This window comes from Delphinus delphis, chromosome 4 (assembly GCF_949987515.2).
Source record: "Delphinus delphis chromosome 4, mDelDel1.2, whole genome shotgun sequence".
Classification (NCBI taxonomy): Eukaryota; Metazoa; Chordata; class Mammalia; order Artiodactyla; family Delphinidae; genus Delphinus; species Delphinus delphis.
The window spans coordinates 73,416,372-73,435,136 of NC_082686.1; the positions used below are offsets into that span (position 1 = coordinate 73,416,372).

The 18,765-nt window shown below is 47.7% G+C and overlaps 1 protein-coding gene and 1 pseudogene across 1 annotated transcript in view; both read left to right on the forward strand.

Annotated features, from left to right (window-relative positions):
* Positions 1–18,765, forward strand: part of XXYLT1 (xyloside xylosyltransferase 1) — a 190,182-nt gene that overhangs the window by 106,619 nt on the left and 64,798 nt on the right. The window contains exon 3 of the mRNA XM_060010913.1: positions 8,381–8,513. Coding sequence (XP_059866896.1) covers positions 8,381–8,513 — 133 coding nt within the window. The remainder of the gene's footprint in view (positions 1–8,380; positions 8,514–18,765) is intronic.
* On the forward strand, positions 5,466–6,268 carry LOC132424130 (NADH dehydrogenase [ubiquinone] flavoprotein 2, mitochondrial pseudogene; annotated as a pseudogene).

An 18,765-nucleotide genomic window follows, 5' to 3' on the forward strand; every position in this document is an offset into this window, starting at 1 on the left:
TATAAATATTTATCTCTGGGAAGCTCTGATGCTCTTTCAAAACACAAAGGGGGAGAAGGTGTTTGCATGGTTCATCTGCCCCTGGAGAAGGCCCGTCTGCTGCCCAGGATGGGGGGCTCAGGGCTCACCTAAGTGAGTCTTACCTTCTCATCATTTCCTGACCTATTATGTTTTGTGTTGTTTTGTGTGTGTTAAGATGTGTCTGTGGTTTCTGGGGATAGGAGAAGGGAGGGGAGAGGAAAGGAGGTTTTTTAAAATCCTTTTGTTTGTTTGGGGGTATCCTTAATTACTCACTCCGGATTGTAATTCCATCCATGGTCAGATGACATGCCTTGTGGCTGGTTTAATTGGAGGCTGATGATGAGCTGTCTCAAGCCTGTTTCCATCGGGGAATGTTGACTTGGGAACCTCCCAGCTGGTTTTAAGGCCGTGGACATTGCCTTCTGCGGTGCACTTGTGCAGAGGCATCAACCCTACAGCCCAGCCAGGCTGGTGCTCAGGGCCTCAGACACAGCAGCGGGGGTGGGCTTTCTGAACCCCAAGAGCAATCACCCGGGCAGTTGGAACCTCCTCAGTGCCATCCAGGGTCAGGGCGGTGATGATGGTAATGGGGATTTGAAGGTCTTGAAAGCGCATTTTGAGCCGGCACTTGGGATCTTGTCTTTCCTTTTCCAACTTGTTCGAACCGAGTGGCACCATGTTGTCAGCCTGAAACTGGAGCATGAGAGGACGAGGCGAGCTGACTTCCTCTTGTGAAGACGGCGCCACATGTTTTACTTTATCCCCTGGAGTTGAAGCTCAAGAGGAAGTATGTCTTAGACCAGAAAGCCCACCTCGGTCCTGAGCATCTTTTCCCAGTTTGAGTTGACATACTTCAGTGGATCCTATCTTGTGATCACACATTCACCAGTCCTGTGTGAACCCTGAACCACCTTCTATACCTTGTAGGCAGCAATTCTTGCATTTCCTGAAATAGCCCAGGTCAGCTTTTCTGAGCTCTTGCCAAGCTATTGTCCTCCGTGGAAACCAGCGTTTAAAGCTCCGGCTGCTGAGCCATGAGGTGGGGATGCCGGAAGCTCTTCCAGGTTCCATCATTTACCAAGAGGCCTGGGCAACCAGCATCAGGGAGTTGAACTCACCTGAGGAGGCTGACCAGCCACAAGTGTGTTCCTCAAATACCAGGTGCACACACAGGTCTCTTCCTAACACGTGAGCCAAGCTTCCTTCTACCTGAGAACGTGACCTAGGCACACACTGATACTTCAGTTCTTGCTTTTGTGATTTAAACATGTCTGTGAGAAGATTTTAAGCCTGAGGGGCTGGTCGGAATGCCCCTCACCCAACTGATTGAATGTAGCAGCAGACACATTCCTGGGAATGCACAGGTCTGCCTAGAACAGAGGATGGTGGGCACGGGGAGGACATTGCGTGGTTGCTGGCCGCTGTGGCTCTCGCACGGGGCGGTTAGCTTGAGTCCCCATGGGTGGCTCTGAGATGCTAAGTCAGGTTCCTGCCTCCCTTTGAATTTAGCACAGCTCAAGGTGTGTTCTTAGAGGAATGTAAAGATTTGTTTGTTTTTTTAACATCTCTGCCTGAGGTTAATGTGAGACTATGGAGAGCCATTTTCCCGTTTCCAAAAGTTGACTACAAACTGTGTGGGTCATGGAAGTCTTTCTTTTCTTTGGCTACTACTTATTAATCTGCAGGTTTACATTTTCATGGGTAATTTGCGGATCCTCCATGAGCTAGTTGTGTTGGGTGCCTGGCAAGTCTTGTGCACAACCCTTTGGGCCATTACACAATATCTTCTGCTCCCTAGGGGTTCATGGTCCATGCTGGGAGTGGGTGGTGGCAGGGGGGCTAGTTAACATGAGACCATTGGCTAGGGAGTCAGAAGACCTGAGTCCTGGGATCAGCTTGGCCACTTAGCTGGACTGTGTAATCCCTGGCAAGTCCTTCTGCTTCTTTGGTCCTCGGTTTCCCCATCTGTAAATGGGTATATTGGCCTCAGTTATTATCAGGTTCCCTTTTCAAATGCATTATCCTAGATTATTCTGTCCACTACCTTTTCTGCTTTCTTCTCATGGGATTGTGACATGGCGGACATTCAACCAGCCTGAGATGCGAGACCTTTTTTTGCGTTTTGTAGACTACTCCTCCTCCTTTTGCTCAAACATTCTCCCCAGTGCTTTATAGATTTCATCTCCTCTTTTCTTTGGGAGCAGTTATCTCATTCATTTATTCCTTACATTTCAGTGGTCTTACTTGCTGTCATTACAGCTGTCCTCCAACCAGCATCTTCTCCGGGCCATCACTGTGGCTGCTACTCCACATATCAACCTTGTTTCATCCTCAAAACAGTCTTTCAGCATTATGTATAAAACGCGCCGGATGTAGTTCCCACAGAAATGACTATATCAAGGACCAGAGGAACAGGGCCCTTTAAAACATCTCATCCTAATGAATTCCAGCCTTCCTGGTAAGCATCTTCCTCTTTTCAGCAGCGACATTTACAACTTGGCATCTTATTTCACAATTACATAAAAGGATAACCGTCTGGACAGATGCCTGCGTGTTAGTGCAGGCTGTGCTGGGAGCTGTCGGTCTCCCTGAACAGAAGGGAGTGTCCTCCTGCCTCAGCCTGAAAGTTGACAACTGGGTCAGTCCTTTCACATTGGTGTGAAGGGGTCACTTCATGCTGGAGCTGCTGCCTCTTTCCTTCCTAATCAGTTAACCTTGTGTGGCGAAGCCTCTCTCTCGAAAGAAGTCTTCCCAAGCTTAAGCAAATCCTTCCTGAAAGGTGCTTTACCAAGGAGGAGTTATAAAAAATATTAAAGCATCTCAAAGTCCTGTGTCTTAGGGCTGCACGTCACCTTCCCAAGTTCACTCCCAGCCAGTGCCTAAAGGTCTGGGAAAGTGCTCAGATTTACTGAGGGGCATATTAAGACAAGGCCAGGCTCTGCCCAAATGCATTAGCTGGTCTCCTCAAGAGAATCTGATGTCCTTGAGCTCGGCCCTCTGCCCAGGTCCTGTCCAGGCAGGCCAGGGAAGGAGGTATTCGGATTGCTTCAGGCAGATTAAGTAGGATTTAGATGATCTTGAAAGACCAGAGAGTACACATAGCACATGGTAAGCCTTCAAGGAAGAATGACTGATTGACAGACCGCATGGCCCCTCGATCAGGAATTTCTCTAATTATAGTGAAATTACCGCTTTTATATAGAGGGCTTCCTCATAATTCTCATCTGGCCAGGCTGTCGCTCTGCTTTTTGTCTATCAAGGTCTTTGGCACTTCTCCGTGCTCCCAGGCCTCCTGTGTGGGTAGCGGTGGAGCTAAAACTTACCTCCCAGCAGCTCCTCTCCCGTCACAAGCAGAATCAGAGTCTACTGGGAAGAGCATGCTGGGCTTTCAAGTCAAGCAGACCCGGGTTCAGATCCCAGCTCCGAGACTTGCTGGTTGTGGGACCTTGGGCTATTGTTTTTAACCTTTCTAAGCCTCTGGTTCTTCATTTAAACATGGGAATAACTCCACTTAACATGTCGGGTGGTTACGAGAAATAAAACTGTTGCCTGTATAATAATACCAGACACTTATGAACCACTCAGAGAAAGGGTGCGTCTTATGTGGCATTCGCCGATGTTATTGGAAGTACTCCCAGGGCCGTGAGGATGAGAGTTCCCTTTCTTTCATAGCCCTGACGGTGCCACAGAACTACCACCATACTTCCTTGAGGCCTCCCATCTCCAGGTCAAACACCCTTTTGTCCTCTCACCATCCCCACCCCCGGCGATGATGTGATTTCTCTGTTTGGGATGATGGTGCCATTCTGTCCCTGTCTCATGAGGGCTCTGCTCTACCGTGTGTGAGAGCTGCCTGAAACCCTGGATTTGGGAGCTCGGGACGCAGGAGATGGACTGAAAGAGAGAAATGGCTGGAGGGGTGTGTGTGGTGGGGCCTCCCCGTCATGACTTCTTGATGGCTGCAACTCATGCCTGGACACTCTCTCCTGGGACACAGTGGCCTTCCCTAAGGTCACCATCAGGTTCCTTACCTCTGTTCTCCAGCGCCACCTCTGAGAGCAGCAGGGGCCCCGAGACTCCACCTTGTGGCCTGTTTCTCTTCTCCTTCTCGGTTTAGGGCAGCGTCTAGGAGGCAGCCACGTCAGCACATGGGCTTGCTGACCTCCAGGCTCCTGGGTCATCACCCTTCCTAGTTTCTAGGTAGTTGTGATTATTGTCTTTAGTGCAGGAGGGGAAGTGGCAGTTTTGCTCACGTTTACGTGTGGGGTGGGCAGTGTGAAGGCAGGCAGGCCGCTGGGTCCGAACTGGCCTGGGGCCCATTCTCATCTACCCCCTTCCCACAGGGGCCCAAGAAGCAGCCTGCTCCCCTCTGGCCTGGGCAGCTGGATTCTCACCTACTGGCACTTTTTTTTTTTCAGAAAACTCATATGGGATATCAATTACTGATTTGTTTCTGCATCACAAAGGAAAGTGGAACAGAGACAAATGAATCAGTTTTCTTGTGATTTCTTCATAAACTAATCTAGAGAATGACTGTTGAATTCCACAAACGTTCCTAAGTATTTACTGAATGCCAAGCCCCGCACTATGAGTGGACGGAGGCCAAGATGCCGAAGATGGGGTCCCTGTCTTCAGGGGGCTTCCACGGGCAGTGGGTCCTGACAGCGCCGTGCTCTGCAGCTGGGCCGCCGTGAAAGCGTGGTGGAGAGTTGAGGGGGGAGCCCGGCATTCTGGGTAGGTGGTGCTGTTACCTCACTGCTCCTCGCCTGCCCAAGTCCCCTTCTTCCGTTCAGTCTTCCTCAACTGCCTCAGGCTCTAGTGAGTGTTCCCTACTGTCCAGACCCTGGGTTCCTGTGGTGCCTACAGCCTGGATGACGTTTCCCACCTGTTATCTCGTCTTCTCGGCATCACAGCCTCATGAGGCACACTGTATCATCTGCACTAACAAATGAAAAAACTAAGGTTTAGAGAAGTGAAATTATTTCCCCAGGGTCACAGAATTAATCAGCAGCAGAACTGGAATCTGCTCCCTTGTGGTCTGATTCCCAGGCCAGGCCTTCTCTTAGTACTACTCTTTCTCCTTCATCACTTAACCCTCTTCCACGTCACGTCAGCACTAGGTCCCCCCTTACTGTTTTCGGTCACCTGAGTGTCCCTCCCTGAGGGCAGGGCCCAGTCAGCTTGGTGTGTGGTCCCCTGCTGCCACCACTGGCCCAGGAGCTCAGACAGTCCTGTTGGATGAAGGATGGAGAATGATCACAGCGCCTCTCTCCTCCCTTCTCGCCCCTGAGTCATCTGGGGGCAACGGAAGCAAACAGCTCTTAAGAGCCAGGTGATTGTGAGAGTCGGTCTGTCTAATTATAGCTCAGTTAGTCTTTCAGACAGTGGATTAAAAACATAACAGTAGGCCTGGCGCGGCCCGAAGGCCCACAGTTCGGCCTGCCATGTTCCTCTCCGTGGTGCTCTGGGCCCGCGCGGCTGGGTTCGCTGCCCAGTGGGGAAGACATATAAGGAATTTGCATAAGACAGCTGTGCAGAATGGAGCCGGAGAGAACTCCAGCTCTCTGGAGCTCTTATTTGTGCAGAGAGATACTCCTGAGAATAACCCAGATGCTCCATTTGATTTCACACCGGAAAACTATAAGAGGATAGAGGCAATTGTAAAAAACTACCCAGAAGGGCATAAAGCAGCAGCTGCGCTTCCAGTCCTGGATTTAGCCCAAAGACAGAGTGGATGGCTGCCCATCTCTGCTATGAACAAGGTTGCAGAAGTTTTACAAGTACCTCCAATGAGAGTATATGAAGTAGCAACTTTTTATACAGTGTATAACCGAAAGCCAGTTGGAAAACATGTTCAAGTCTGCACTACTACGCCTTGCGTGCTTCCCTTGCGTGCCTCGTAACTCCGACAGCATACTGGAGGTCATTCAGAAAAAGCTTGGTATAAGGGTTGGAGAGACTACACCAGACAAACTTTTCACTCTTACAGAAGTGGAATGTTCAGGGGCCTGTGTAAACACACCAATGGTTCAAATAAATGACAGCTACTTTGAGGATCTGACACCTAAGGATGTTGAAAAAATTATTGATGAATTCAAGGCTGGCAGAATCCCAAAACCTGGGCCAAGGAGTGGACGTTTCTCATGTGAGCCAGCCGGAGGTCTTACCTCTTTGACTGAACCACCTAAAGGACCTGGCTTTGGTGTGCAAGCACGCCTTTAATTTATATTCAACTGTAAATATGTCACTGGAGAAATAAAATACGAATCTCCTATCTACATAGACTTTTTATATTATTTGTTCATTTCCGTCTGTGTACACCTTGCTTGTAACCTAGCAACCTGCAGTTGTAAGTGCCACGTCAGAACTTCAGAGCACCATTTTAGTCGTCTGCTGTCTTTGGCTAACTATGAACACATTATTCCATAAGCTAGTTAACAGTTATTTCAATATTACCCATTTTCAACTGCCCCTTCACTTTTTTTTTTTTTTTTTGGCGGTATGCGGGCCTCTCACTGCTGTGGCCTCTCCCGTTGCGGAGCACAGGCTCCGGACGCGCAGGCTCAGTGGCCATGGCTCACGGGCCCAGCCGCTCCGCGGCACATGGGATCCTCCGGACGGGGGCACGAACCCGTGTCCCCTGCATCGGCAGGCGGACTCTCCACCACTGCGCCACCAGGGAAGCCCGCCCCTTCACTTTTATCAGTAATATTAGGTTATTGTGAAGTAAAAATTCTGTCAAATTTCAAATACATTTTGCTCTCCCATCTTTAGTCATAGCCAAGTCTTAAGTTAATATGATATTTCTATAAACCTTATTTGTCAGTATTCTCTTTAAACATTTTTATATTTACGGCACACAATTGTTACTGTAATTTCAACTGGTAAATGACACATCAAGCAGACTGTAGGTGTGACGAGGACAGGGTAGTTGTCTCTAGAAGTACTGTTTATCATTTTTAAAGAAGGAAGGTACAAAACAAAACCTGACCCTGCAAGTATACAAAAACTAATTGGGGGAGGAAACTGGAAGTGGAACTTGAGTTGGAAAGTTCGGTGGATATGGGAAATCTACTCCTCAGCTGAATGCATATTACAACTTGGAAGAAAGAATAAAACCCTTTGTGTACAACGTCCAGTTCAAGAAACTAGATATGAGTTTTACAAGCTGGAATAAAAAATGAACAGCCAGCTTTAATTCAGGGATAGATCTAAACTAATCCAGTTGTTCCAGGATTTCTCAGAGTCACTGTTTGGGCCTTGATCTTATGACAGACTAGTAACTATGATGCTTATGAATATGATTATTTTTAAGACTGTCTTTAAAAACTAGTTTTTGAGAAATTGAGTAATTTGTACTGAGGTGGATGGACCTAGAGTCTGTCATACAGAGTGAGCTAAGTCAGAAAGAGAAAAACACATACCGTATGCTAACACATATATATGGAATCTAAAAAAAAAAAGGTTCTTGTGATCCTAGGGGCAGGACAGGAATAAAGACACAGACGTAGGGAATGGACTTGAAGACATGGGGAGAGGGAAGGGTAAGCTGGGACGAAGTGAGGGAGTGGCATGGACATATATACACTACCAAATGTAAAATAGCTAGCTAGTGGGAAGCAGCTGCATGGCACAGGGAGATCAGCTCCCTGCTTTGTGACCACCTAGAGGGGTGTGATAGGGAGGGTGGGAGGGAGACGCAAGAGGGGAGGGGATATGGGGACATATGTATATGTGTAACTGATTCACTTTGTTATAAAGCAGAAACTAACACAGCACTGTAAAGCAATTATACTCCAATAAAGATGTTAAAAAAAAAAACCCCAAAAACAGTATCTGAGGTCTTTTAGCTGTTTTTCTCTGGGTCAGCATCCTAACTCCACACATACCTAGGTTTGCAGAAATATATAGGAATAAGAACCTGAAGCAATAATGACTTCTGTGGGTCACTTACTACCTGTACCCCAAAGAGAAACACCTGTATGCTTTGAGTTTTCAGTAGGGTGTCCGTGTACTGTGTCATCTAAATCAGATACTTCTGAGAATGAAATGGTGCTCTGTTGACAGTTACACCAGGGCAGTGGCCTAAACTGGAGGATCTGGTTGCCTAGTTTTACAGAAACTGTATGTCTGCAATTGGAAGGAAATCTCCAGGGCCACTGTTTTTTATGAAGGCTTCTAGTGAGTGGGGGCTTGCTGGTAGATGAAGGGCCTTTGTTTCAAGCAGTGTCTTTGCATTATTCAGTGACAGCAAGAATAATCCAGTACCCTTTTCTGCACCTTCCACTTCATTTTCTGTCAGTGGCTGAGCCTCCCAGGATGTGTGTCTGTCTCATTATTGTATTGTTCTTTCCTCCAGAGATCCTGCGGATAATTCAGCTGGACCTAGACCTAAAGTACAAGACCAACATCCGGGAATTGTTTGAGGAGTTCGATAACTTCCTGCCCGGCGCCGTCATTGGCATAGCGAGGGAGATGCAGCCAGTATACAGGTATGTGGCAGCAGCTGGTGGGGGGCCTCCAGGACCCCTCCTCACTCCCCCTCCGCCCTCGGCAGATGGGGACTGATCCGTCTGCAGTCTTTCTGTGCTGAATATCTCAGGGACACGTTTGTACTTATTGCTTATATTTAGTAGTGTGGGCAGGTGGGTCTGCAGCGAATCCATAGATGTTACTTCATTCATTTGGCGGAGTTTGTGACATTTTTTCTTGTGGAAAAGCCCAGCCATTTGGATTGTGGTTCTGGCTCAGCTCAGAATTTTAAAATCTTGGGCTTTGTCTTACAGAGAAGGTGTCAAGATACAGCTTTAACTTGCCAGTCTGGTGATGAACTAGGTTTTCTTGGCCTCGAGTCACCGTGACCCCCTCCTCTGTATAAGTGGAGTGGGTTTATCAGTGTCTTTCAGAGAGGGAGAGGCAGCATAATTTTGGAACACAGATTGGCATCTGCTAGTGAAACGCGCGTTCTGGTGCTGCAGTGTTTCCCTGTCAGGTGTGCAGCATAAAGAAACTCCAGCACCTGAGGACCAGGAGACACATTCAAGAGTGTTCGTCGCGGCATTATTTGTAGTAGCCCAAACTGAAAACAACCTAAATGCTCATAGACAGCAGAATGGATAACTATAACATATTCATCTAACTGAGTATTATATAAAGATAAAACGAGCAGACGGGGAGCTAGCTATGTGCATTGATAGGCAAAATGGAAATGTAATCTTTAGGGATATATACGCAAGTGGTGAACATCATAAGGAGAACCAAGGAAATGATGGTTCCCAAAGCCAGCATGACCGTTGCCTCTGGAGGGAGCGGAGGAGTGGTGGGGACGCAGACACGGCTGGGGATTGCCGCTGGAGGGCTGCATTTCTTTTGTGCTGCACTTGAGGGAGTGTGTCTGCATGTACTCCTTTGTACGTAATATATGTCTTACAATTTAAAAAAATTGAAAAAGGAAAGGAAAAGCAGAAACACATGTAGGTTTTTGTTAAAAACTAGGCCCACGGCCTGGGATTTCACTGCCCCCTGGGCTGGCCCACCCTTCGTTCTCAGTACACACCCTCCTGCTGGCTCCGTGTGGGCATTCTCAGAGCTAGGCCCAGTCTTTGGAGAGCTGCAGGGCACCGGCAACTGGTGACTCAAGGACACGCATTTCCTCTAAGACAGAGGAGAGTGACAGCCTCGGCTTGGTTGTAGTTATTTGCAAGACCCAGATCACACAACAGGAAATTCCTGCAAGGCCTCTGAATGAGTCGATAACTCCTGGGCCTGGTGGGCTGTTCTCCCTTACGTAATCCTCTTGCAGGTTGCCCCAGAGTGACAGAGTGGAGCCCTTTACTCTGCTGTGTGTGGGGAAGGGGGAGGTTTGGGCAAACATCTGCCCTGGTACTCATAGCAGCCTCCCTGCCTCATTCCCTCACCTTCATACAAGGTGTATCTTATGTCTGGGGGTCTTGATTTAACAGAGAGAGGAGGGACTTCCTTGGCAGTCCAGTGGTTAAGACTCCACGCTTCCACTGCAAGGGGACACGGGTTAGGTCCCTGGTCAGGGAACGAAGATCCTGGGAGGAGATGGAAGAAGCACTCAGAGTCTGATATGCTACGTGCTGGTGCCTGCCCAGCCGCCATGCTTGGGCTCCTCCGTCTGGGAATGGGAGCAGGTGGGCTCCGAGACCTCCCTCTTTCAGCCCTGGCATTTGTGATCCCAGCCCTTCCAGCCCTCACCATTTCCGCACAGTCTTTCCTTGGCCTGAGGTTGCTTGTCAGCTGGTGAGATCCTCCCTGCTCGGTAGGGCCAGTGCCCCAGGGATCCTTAAACCAGGCTTGCTATTAAGTGCAGTTAGAGCCCTGAGGCCTCCAAGCCTCAGTTTGGAATCTTCTCATGTAATATATATGGAAACCTGATCACACTTATTTAAATGGTGTTGGCCAGAATTCATGTTTTCTGTACCTTGAGGATTTTAAAAACAGTGAAACTTAAATCAATTTAATTGGCTTTTTCAAGAGAAATCTTGGAAAGATTTTAGATCCAAAATGAAGTTGAGTTTTTCTCACCTTCAGAATCTTTAATTATCATTCTCTACGATGAGACAGAAGAGACCCCTGCGTCAGGGCAGCTGGTAGAGTCCAAAAAATGCCTTGTTTGTAGGGCTTGCGCCCTCAGAATCAACAGAAATTAAAAGTCCGTCCATGTTCGGCCCCCCCCCCCCCCCCCCCCCCCCGCTTCCACCCCCCCTCCAGCTGAAATGTTTCTAAACACCTCTGATAATTAAGTCTGCAAATGACTGCCCTGAGCTAATCTGCGCCCCGGGGTTCTGGATAATTGCCTTTGGGTATTTGTTTCAGGCTGAGAATGGTGCTGGCTGGGGTGGAAACAGAGTGTGGTTTTTTGCCATCTTCCACAGAAAACTGGAGGCTCCAGTGGCCCAAAAGATCAAGTGTTAGTTGTCTGCCACTTTGGAGTCTGTGCCTATGTGTTTGTAGGGAGGGGTGGGAGAAGCAAGAGGAGGGGTGAAGGCAGGGGAGTAAACAGGGCCTGAGCAAGGGTAGGCAGAGCGGAGCCCTTGTGAACAGGCTCAGCCCCATCTCCATGGACTTGGCCATCGTAGCTGGTGGGGAATCCCCGCGGCTGTCTGCCCACCTGTGTGGGCACCACCCTCCCCCAGGAACTGGCAGTGGGGCCTGACTGCCACATGGTCTCCCTGAGTGTGGACTGTGAGATGGGCAGGATTTTATCATAAACAGAAGCTGCTAGCATCTGTGAAAAGAAAGGAAAATTTAGAAACCAAACAGCACAAAAGCAAAACAACTGATGCACAGAGCACATTCTGATCTGGAAACTCACTAAGCAGAAATAAATCTAGACCGTCTCAGCTGTGTTCTTTTTATAGTCACTTGTCCGACAGTTACTGTACTTCAAAAAAGGCACATATTAAGTCATTTTTATGGCTGTTTCCCTTCGATTGTGTGCCACAGATGTTAGAGGCTTGGGGGGCTGGAGGAGAAAGTATTTCCCACTGTCCTTTTGACAGATAGCTTTTTAAAAAACAATTTCCCCCCCAGAACATAACACCAAATCAACTGTGTTTTCGGGAAAATAATGGCTCGTGGGATGCTAGCATAGGGATAGAGGAGCCTTTTCCTCTTGGGTCCCTGTAAGATTTTGTTGAGTCAAATATCTCATGACCTTCCTCATCTGAAAACAGGGGAGCAGTGGTCATCTTGGGTGGAACATTGTCCTTCTTGTCTTGACTCTTTCTCTGCCTCTTTGTCAGGGAACTATGGTTAGCTGGGCAATGTGGTTAGTTGCGATTAGTGGCCCCAAGGAGAGAAGGGTCTAGTGCTTTCTCTGTAAATAGAATGATCTCTGTAAGTAGACGACTGTATTTTGCAAATATGTGTTAGTCCAGGATGCCGTTTAGAATTTACTTCCTTATGAATGTATTGGAAAAGTAAAGAAAACTGTTGGATCTGCTCTGTGTACAACCTATAAAAATTATAAGGGTGTATCAGCAGGCAAAGCAGCCATATGTAGAAGAAATAGCGCTCAGATTATACTCAGAAGCCGTGGATTATAGTCCTGCCTTTCATGAATTACCCATGTGACACTTTGCAAGTCAGCTGATTCTTTGAACTTCTGTGTTTTCATCTGTAAGTGGGGATAAATATGGCTAATACACAGAATTACTGGAACACTCAAATGAAATAATGCACATGCAAGTTTCTGGTGTAGAAGAGACTCTCAGTAAAGGCGTTGTCTCCCTCCTTCCTTAATCATCGCAACTGCATCTGTGTTTTCCTTTCCTGCTGATGTGTTTTTCTGTATACCTCCTCTTCTACCCCACTCCCAACCATATAGGATTGCCAGTTAAAATGCAGGATACCCAGTTAAATCAAATTTCAGATAAACAACGAATACTTGTTTTAGGTAAGTATATCCCAAATATTGTATAGGGTTATACTTACACAAGTATTTGTTGTTTATCTGAAATTTAAATTTAACTGGGTATCCTGTTGGGTTCCCTTCCTCCCTTCTCTCCCTCTCTCCCTTCCCTTTCTTCCCTTCTTTCTTGGCTAAATCTGGCAGTTCTACCCCTGCCAAAGTGTTAAACCCTCCCTTTTCAGCAGAGGACTGTGAGCTGGCTTTTTTATAAGATCCTTGAGTGAGCAGGAACAAAGCGTATGGAACTGGAGCTTATGAGGGAAACGGGTGGGAGGCAGGGAGGGAGGGAGGCTGGGAGGGTGGGAGGCTGGGAGGGAGGAAGGCTGGGAGGGAGGGAGGCTGGGAGGGAGGGAGGGAGGGAGGCTGGGAGGGTGGGAGGCTGGGAAGGTGGGAGGGTGGGAGGCTGGGAAGGAGGGAGGCTGGGAGGGTGGGAGGCTCGGAGGGAGGGAGGCTGGGAGGCTGGGAGTGTGGGAGGCTGGGAGGCAGCCCTTAAAGTCTCCGTGAGGCACCAGGCCTGAGGTCCACCACCCACCCCCTGCAGGGGGCCCAGACTGTGGCCTGGGTCGTCCGGGGAGGCCCCTGGGGCTAGGAAGCCTGGCAGTGGCTTAGCCAGGTCACAGGGCCCCTGCTGAGCCTGGAATGAGTGAGTGTGTGAATGTGTGTGTGTGTGTCTGTCTGTGTGTTGAGGAGCTGGGGTCACAGCCATTGGTCATGGTCACTCTGTCTTGAAGCTGCCGCCTGAGGAGCTGCTGAATGGCAGCTTTGTTGGTGGGGGCCGTGGGCTTCCGGTTCATTCTCTCTTGGCTCCACAGGCTGGCTGTGTGCTGGTTTGAGCCCAAACCCACCATGAGGTGGAAGCAGCAGGCTAATCCTGTCAGCTGCTGATAACCCCACCAGGCAGGAATTTGCTTTTGTGGTAAATATTTGAATAGTGTCCACTCTTTTACCTTTTTAGGTCATGTGCTTTTTATTGATAGCATTTGTGCCAGCCTAACCTCTTTCCAGATGCTTGGAATGAAAATGTCCAGCGTATTTGCAGGCTGCTTTATCCCACTCCTGGGACTGGAGAAGGGCTCTCCGGGACATTGGGAAGGAGGTGAGGACTAGCACAGAAGTAGGAGGGGAGGAAGTGGACTGATACCACCTCTGCCACTCAAGGCTGTGTGACCTTGGGGAAGTTTCTTGATCTCTCTGAGCTTCAGTTTCTTTATCTGAGACCTGGAGATTATAGCACTGTACAGTACTGTATATGGTGGAGTTGACTGGAGGCTAAATTAAACAGTGTGCCTGGCACAGAGTAGCACTTCCTACTGGTGGCAGCAATTTTATCCAGTCCCACTCAGCCACTTGGTTCTGTGACCTTAGGGAAATCATTTAACCTCTGAGGTTCAGCTTCCTCATGGTATGTGAAACTGGAGCAACTGATAATTTAGCATAATTAGTGCTGATACTTTGGCTTCTCAGCATCTGAACCCCCTTCCCATGTTTGAGGAATGTCCTGCCATAGAAGCCTGCCTCCCTTTATGGAAGACAAACAGGCTGGAGACTCTCTTTCCTGGACTCCTTGCAGCTAGGGTGTTGTCGCTGTGTTCCCCTTCTTCCCTCCCTCCCCTGAGGAAAGCACCCTCAGCAATTTAGCATCTATGCAGGCTTGTTTTATACTTTTACTATATACCCTAAGCAATATAAGGTACTTGCAGAACAGAAACTGACAGTATTACAAGGAGAAAACAGAGTCCACAATGATGGAGTGACATGTTAACATGCCTCTATCAGAAACCAAGAGCTCAGAGAGGTGGAAGGTAGGCATACAGAAGATCGCAGCAGAGGAGGAAGGAAAAGGGGGGGCGGGGGACGTGAGGAGGACAGACTGTGCCTGAGGCAGGCACCGGTCCCCTGTTTCACACCGTGAGCCTGGCTGGGGGCCTGCGGTATTTCAGTGCCCTCCAGAGCATGACCTTCCGGTCACTACCTGCTTCTGGACTCCAGCCCTTGGCTCTAGTGGTTTCTGGTTCATGGAGATGTTCATCTCATTTTTCACCCCTATTATTTCCCTTCCCCTGCTACATTCCTTGAATTTAAAATATTATTATATAAGAGTAATACATTTTCATTAAAAATTCAAACAGTATGCGAGGATTATTATTTTTCCAGAAATTTTCTACAGATTTATCAGTTGTGTGTGTGTGTGTGTGTGCGTAGTGTGTATAAGTGGACTCATACTTTATATACCCTTGTGCATCTTTTTTTATTTGCTAAACAGTGTATCTTGGCCATCCTTATACCTAACTCAGTATTCCTTTATTAAACATTGCTAGTCTCCCAATATAATTTTTTTTTTTTTTTACGTTTTATTTTGGAAAACTTCCAACATAGAGGTGGACAGAATCATGTGTTCTGTCTAGAGTCTAGTATTCTGGGTGCTTCAGTATTGTAATGTTCATGGAGCTTCAGTAATTATCAACTCTGAGCCAACCTTGTTTCATCTTTACCCCCATCCACTTTTCCTCTTCCCTCCTCCCCAGCCACCCCCATTATTTTGAAGCAAACCCAGACAGCATACCATTTCATCAGTAAATGTCATTTAAAATCCATTATTTTTAAAAAAAACAATTCTATGTGCTTGTTTCTGGGTTTGGAGCTGAGAGGTTGTGTGAACTCGTGGTGTCATTTTGTCTTCAAGTTTCTCTGTCTGAAATCAGTTTGTATGAGGGAGGAAAACAGAAGGACATGGCTCTAACACCTAGCCAAGCAGCATCTTCCATCACTCTCCAGATTGTCTTATGTCAGGATGTTAATGTAGCAGTAGTGTCTTGAAGATTCTATGGCCAATATAAATTCAGGTCCATTGCTCACTAGGCATGAAGCTCTGCTTGTAAGAGAACCTGTCCCCGCCGTCGTTCCAGGATGAGTAAGCACGGGGCTTGGAGGTGAAAGGTAGTAGATTTTCTCCTGACACCTGAGGATCAACTTCTTGCCTCTTCGTTCTCGTGTTTTTTAAAAAATTAACCAAGATTGAACCTGTCAGTTTCTATTAGAGTTAAATCTGAGTAAAGAGAAAAAAGCTTGCCGGCTTTTAAACTAGTGACTGATAAAGAAGCCCCGTATTCCTTCTTCCCTGGGATTTGGAAGACAGGGCTGGCTGCTTTTGCGGAGCCCGTGTAACCTGCAGGCAGTGGTGTAGCCCCTCCAGGAATCACTAGCAAAAGGGGAGAGAAATACCTGCCCTGCGGTGGAGATAAAAATATCTATTAGAAGCTCATTATTTTTTAATGACCCCACTGGGAAAATATATTTTAAAAGGAAAAAGCTGCATACAGAAAACCTGAGTGGAATTCTGTTACTGTTAATGTAATTATTTCCTCTCTGACGGCTGTGCCCGCCAGGGAAGCTGTGAACATCTGCTGTCATCTGAAGGCCACGGGGGTCAGGGAGGCTCCCAAAGGCTGAATGCTCAGGCTGAGATGAGGTCCTGGTGGGGACCATGTGAGGGGCTTCCCTCCTCTGAAAACACTACTCATTTCAGCTCTTCTGTCATCCTGTGCATTATGAGTCCTCTGGCACTACTGAATCAATAAGTAAGATCCATGGCATGGTACCTGACTGACACAGATGTCATTGGAAGAATGAATGAGGAAATGAAGGAGCGGATGGGGTGAGGCCAGGTTGCATGCTAACTTTAGGGTGTGCAGACCGAGTGCCAGGCACGTAGTAGCTGTTGATTGAACACATGAAGGAACCATCGTTTAATCAGAGGATGCTTCCTCAGCAGTGTGTTGGCCAGCTGTTAAGTAAGGGTCTAGAGTCCATCACTGGCGTTTTTATAGAAACTGCTTTCACATTTTTCTTTTTAACGACAATCCACAGGAAACATTGTTATTCTTAATTTTTATTGGGTTCATCGCGTGTGAACCGTAAGATTAGGTGCTTTGAGGAATTACGAGGTAGAACACATGGTTCCTGCTTTCATGGAGATTATAACGTGAGGGAGATAGGGCAGATGAAATTCAGTAAAGACACAAATGCCAAAGGTGCAAACGCCAAGTCAGTGCTGCTGTTCAGAGGTTTCCCTTGGATGAGCCACAAATACGTGGGACTGAGAGCTTCACTGTGTGGCCAACGTCATCCTCAGTTTAATATTCTGCCTTCAGAATTCTAAGGTGTGTGTGTGTGTGTGTGTGTGTGTGTGTGTGTGATGCTTCTTTCTTCTGAAAGGTCTCTGGAAGGGCCCTTGGATTTGCTATGTGGGTATAGCCTCCAGGAAGCGTGCTTAGGACGGACCTGGCCCTGTGCACAAATAGAAGACTCCCCCAGTGGGCTTTTACTGTGAGCCTGGCTGAGCAGGAGAGAGAAACTAGACCCTGTCCTCCGGGAGCTGGCAGCCTAGCTGGAGGGACTGCCGCCCTGGATGGCTTCCCTGGGGGGTGGGCCTGGGCAGGTGCTCCAACGGAGGCCCAGCAAAGGATGACAGGCCCGGGAGGACTATCCTTTTTTTGCATTACAACTTGTTTCTTTTGCCAAATAAACATCTTGTTGAGAGAACCTCATTTGTAATCTAGGCGGCAAAAAAGACTTATCTGTAAGCATCTTCCTGGGGAAAAGAGGCAAAATAGAGTTGAATCACAGTGACGTAGGTACAAGAGGAACTTTCTGTGACAAACAGTGTGTGAACAGGGCTAAGTTAGGCATGGCTGGCTCCACGTGAGGAGAATTTCAATATGGCTCCGTGGCTACCTCGGGTACACATTTCAGCCACATGACTGCATTTCTGCAGGTGATTAAGTGTGATGGATATTCAGTCCCCAGGCCTCTGCCACTAGGTTAGCTGCAGAATTGATATTGCAGAAATATCAAGCTTTTAAACTGGACTTGAGTTTGAACTGAACGCCTTACCTCCAACTCCTGCGTTGAGGGACTTCTTTAAACAAGCCATTTGCTGTTGATCGTAGAGCGTTCCCATGATCTTCTGTTTGGAGGGGGCAGAACTGACCATCAAGGAGCTGCCCGTAGGAGCGTGTTGATCCAGGCACCTAGCCGTCCCTGGTGTGCTTGTCTTCAAGACTTTTCTGTCACTGTTTGTAAAAGGAGCTGCATATTTAGGAACCAGAATTGCTTCCTGTATAATAATCTGCCTGTCCCCACCTCTGCAGATGAGCACTCATTATGAGGCGTGCTGCTCCTGATGGGTTTTCAGAAACGTGAGGTCATGGAGATGCTCATGGGGCCTCATTACTGCCAGGCAGCGTGGAGTGCGTGCCAGTGCACTTGGGTGCTTCTCTGGTTCTCCTTGACCGCTTGGTCCTGTAAGGAAACACTGTCTCCCTTAATAACATGAAGCCCGGTGTCTACACAGAGTATAAGCAAGGGCAACCCTTTCCCTAACTGCTAGGACCATCTTATCTTGTTGGACCCAAGGATCATGAGCTTGGAACTGTAAAGAAGACAGTCTAATTCTAGTGCTCTAACTTGGCTCAGCAGCGAACAAGATTTTCATGTTCCTAATAATGTAACTGTAGTTCATTGGTATTCAGCTCTCAGCCTGGAAGTTGGCGTGTAAGCAAGGTAGAAGCATAAAGGTGAGTCGTGTGTTTAGAAGGAATGACTAGAGGAGAGGAGAGGCATCCGCATTTCTTCTGCCTCCTCTTTCCTGCCAAGATGTCAGCAGGGTTTGGGAAGAATACGGCGTGACTTTGGTCCTTCAGGCCCCCTTTCCACTGACACCTCACATCCTTTCAGCTGCTGTCAAAGGTTAAATGCATCAGATAGATGATCAAGCAATACATTTTGTATAAAAGGAGTAGAGAGAGCCTTTGAGGCCTTGTTGGTGCAGAGGGGGCTGAAACAGCCAGCTGGAACGTAGGAGAGATGTGTGGGTAAATGGAATATCTGTGAGGATAGGTGCCCACCAGCCACCTGCACAGACCAGAGCAAAGGAGCCCCAGTCTCCAGTCCACGTGCCATGTCACATTCAGGATCAGATACTGAGTGGCTTTTTGTTTTAAAAAGTGTAAAATGAGAGAACATCTGGTTAGGCTCTGAAAAGAAAAGAGGATCATCCAGTGAACATAATACCTTGTAACAGGCACAAGAATCATTTGTGATTCAGGAACTCAGGATCCAGCCTGTAGCAGTTTAGTTTCAGGTAAATGCCTCCAGGAAGTAATACAAGTTTTTGAAGGTTTAAAGATGGATTGTGACACAGAAGGAAGGAGAGCCGTTGATTGAAAACCCATCTATGCCCTGGTTCTTAACTGGTGTTTTTTTTTTTTTTTTTTGCGGTACGCAGGCCTCTCACTGTTGTGGCC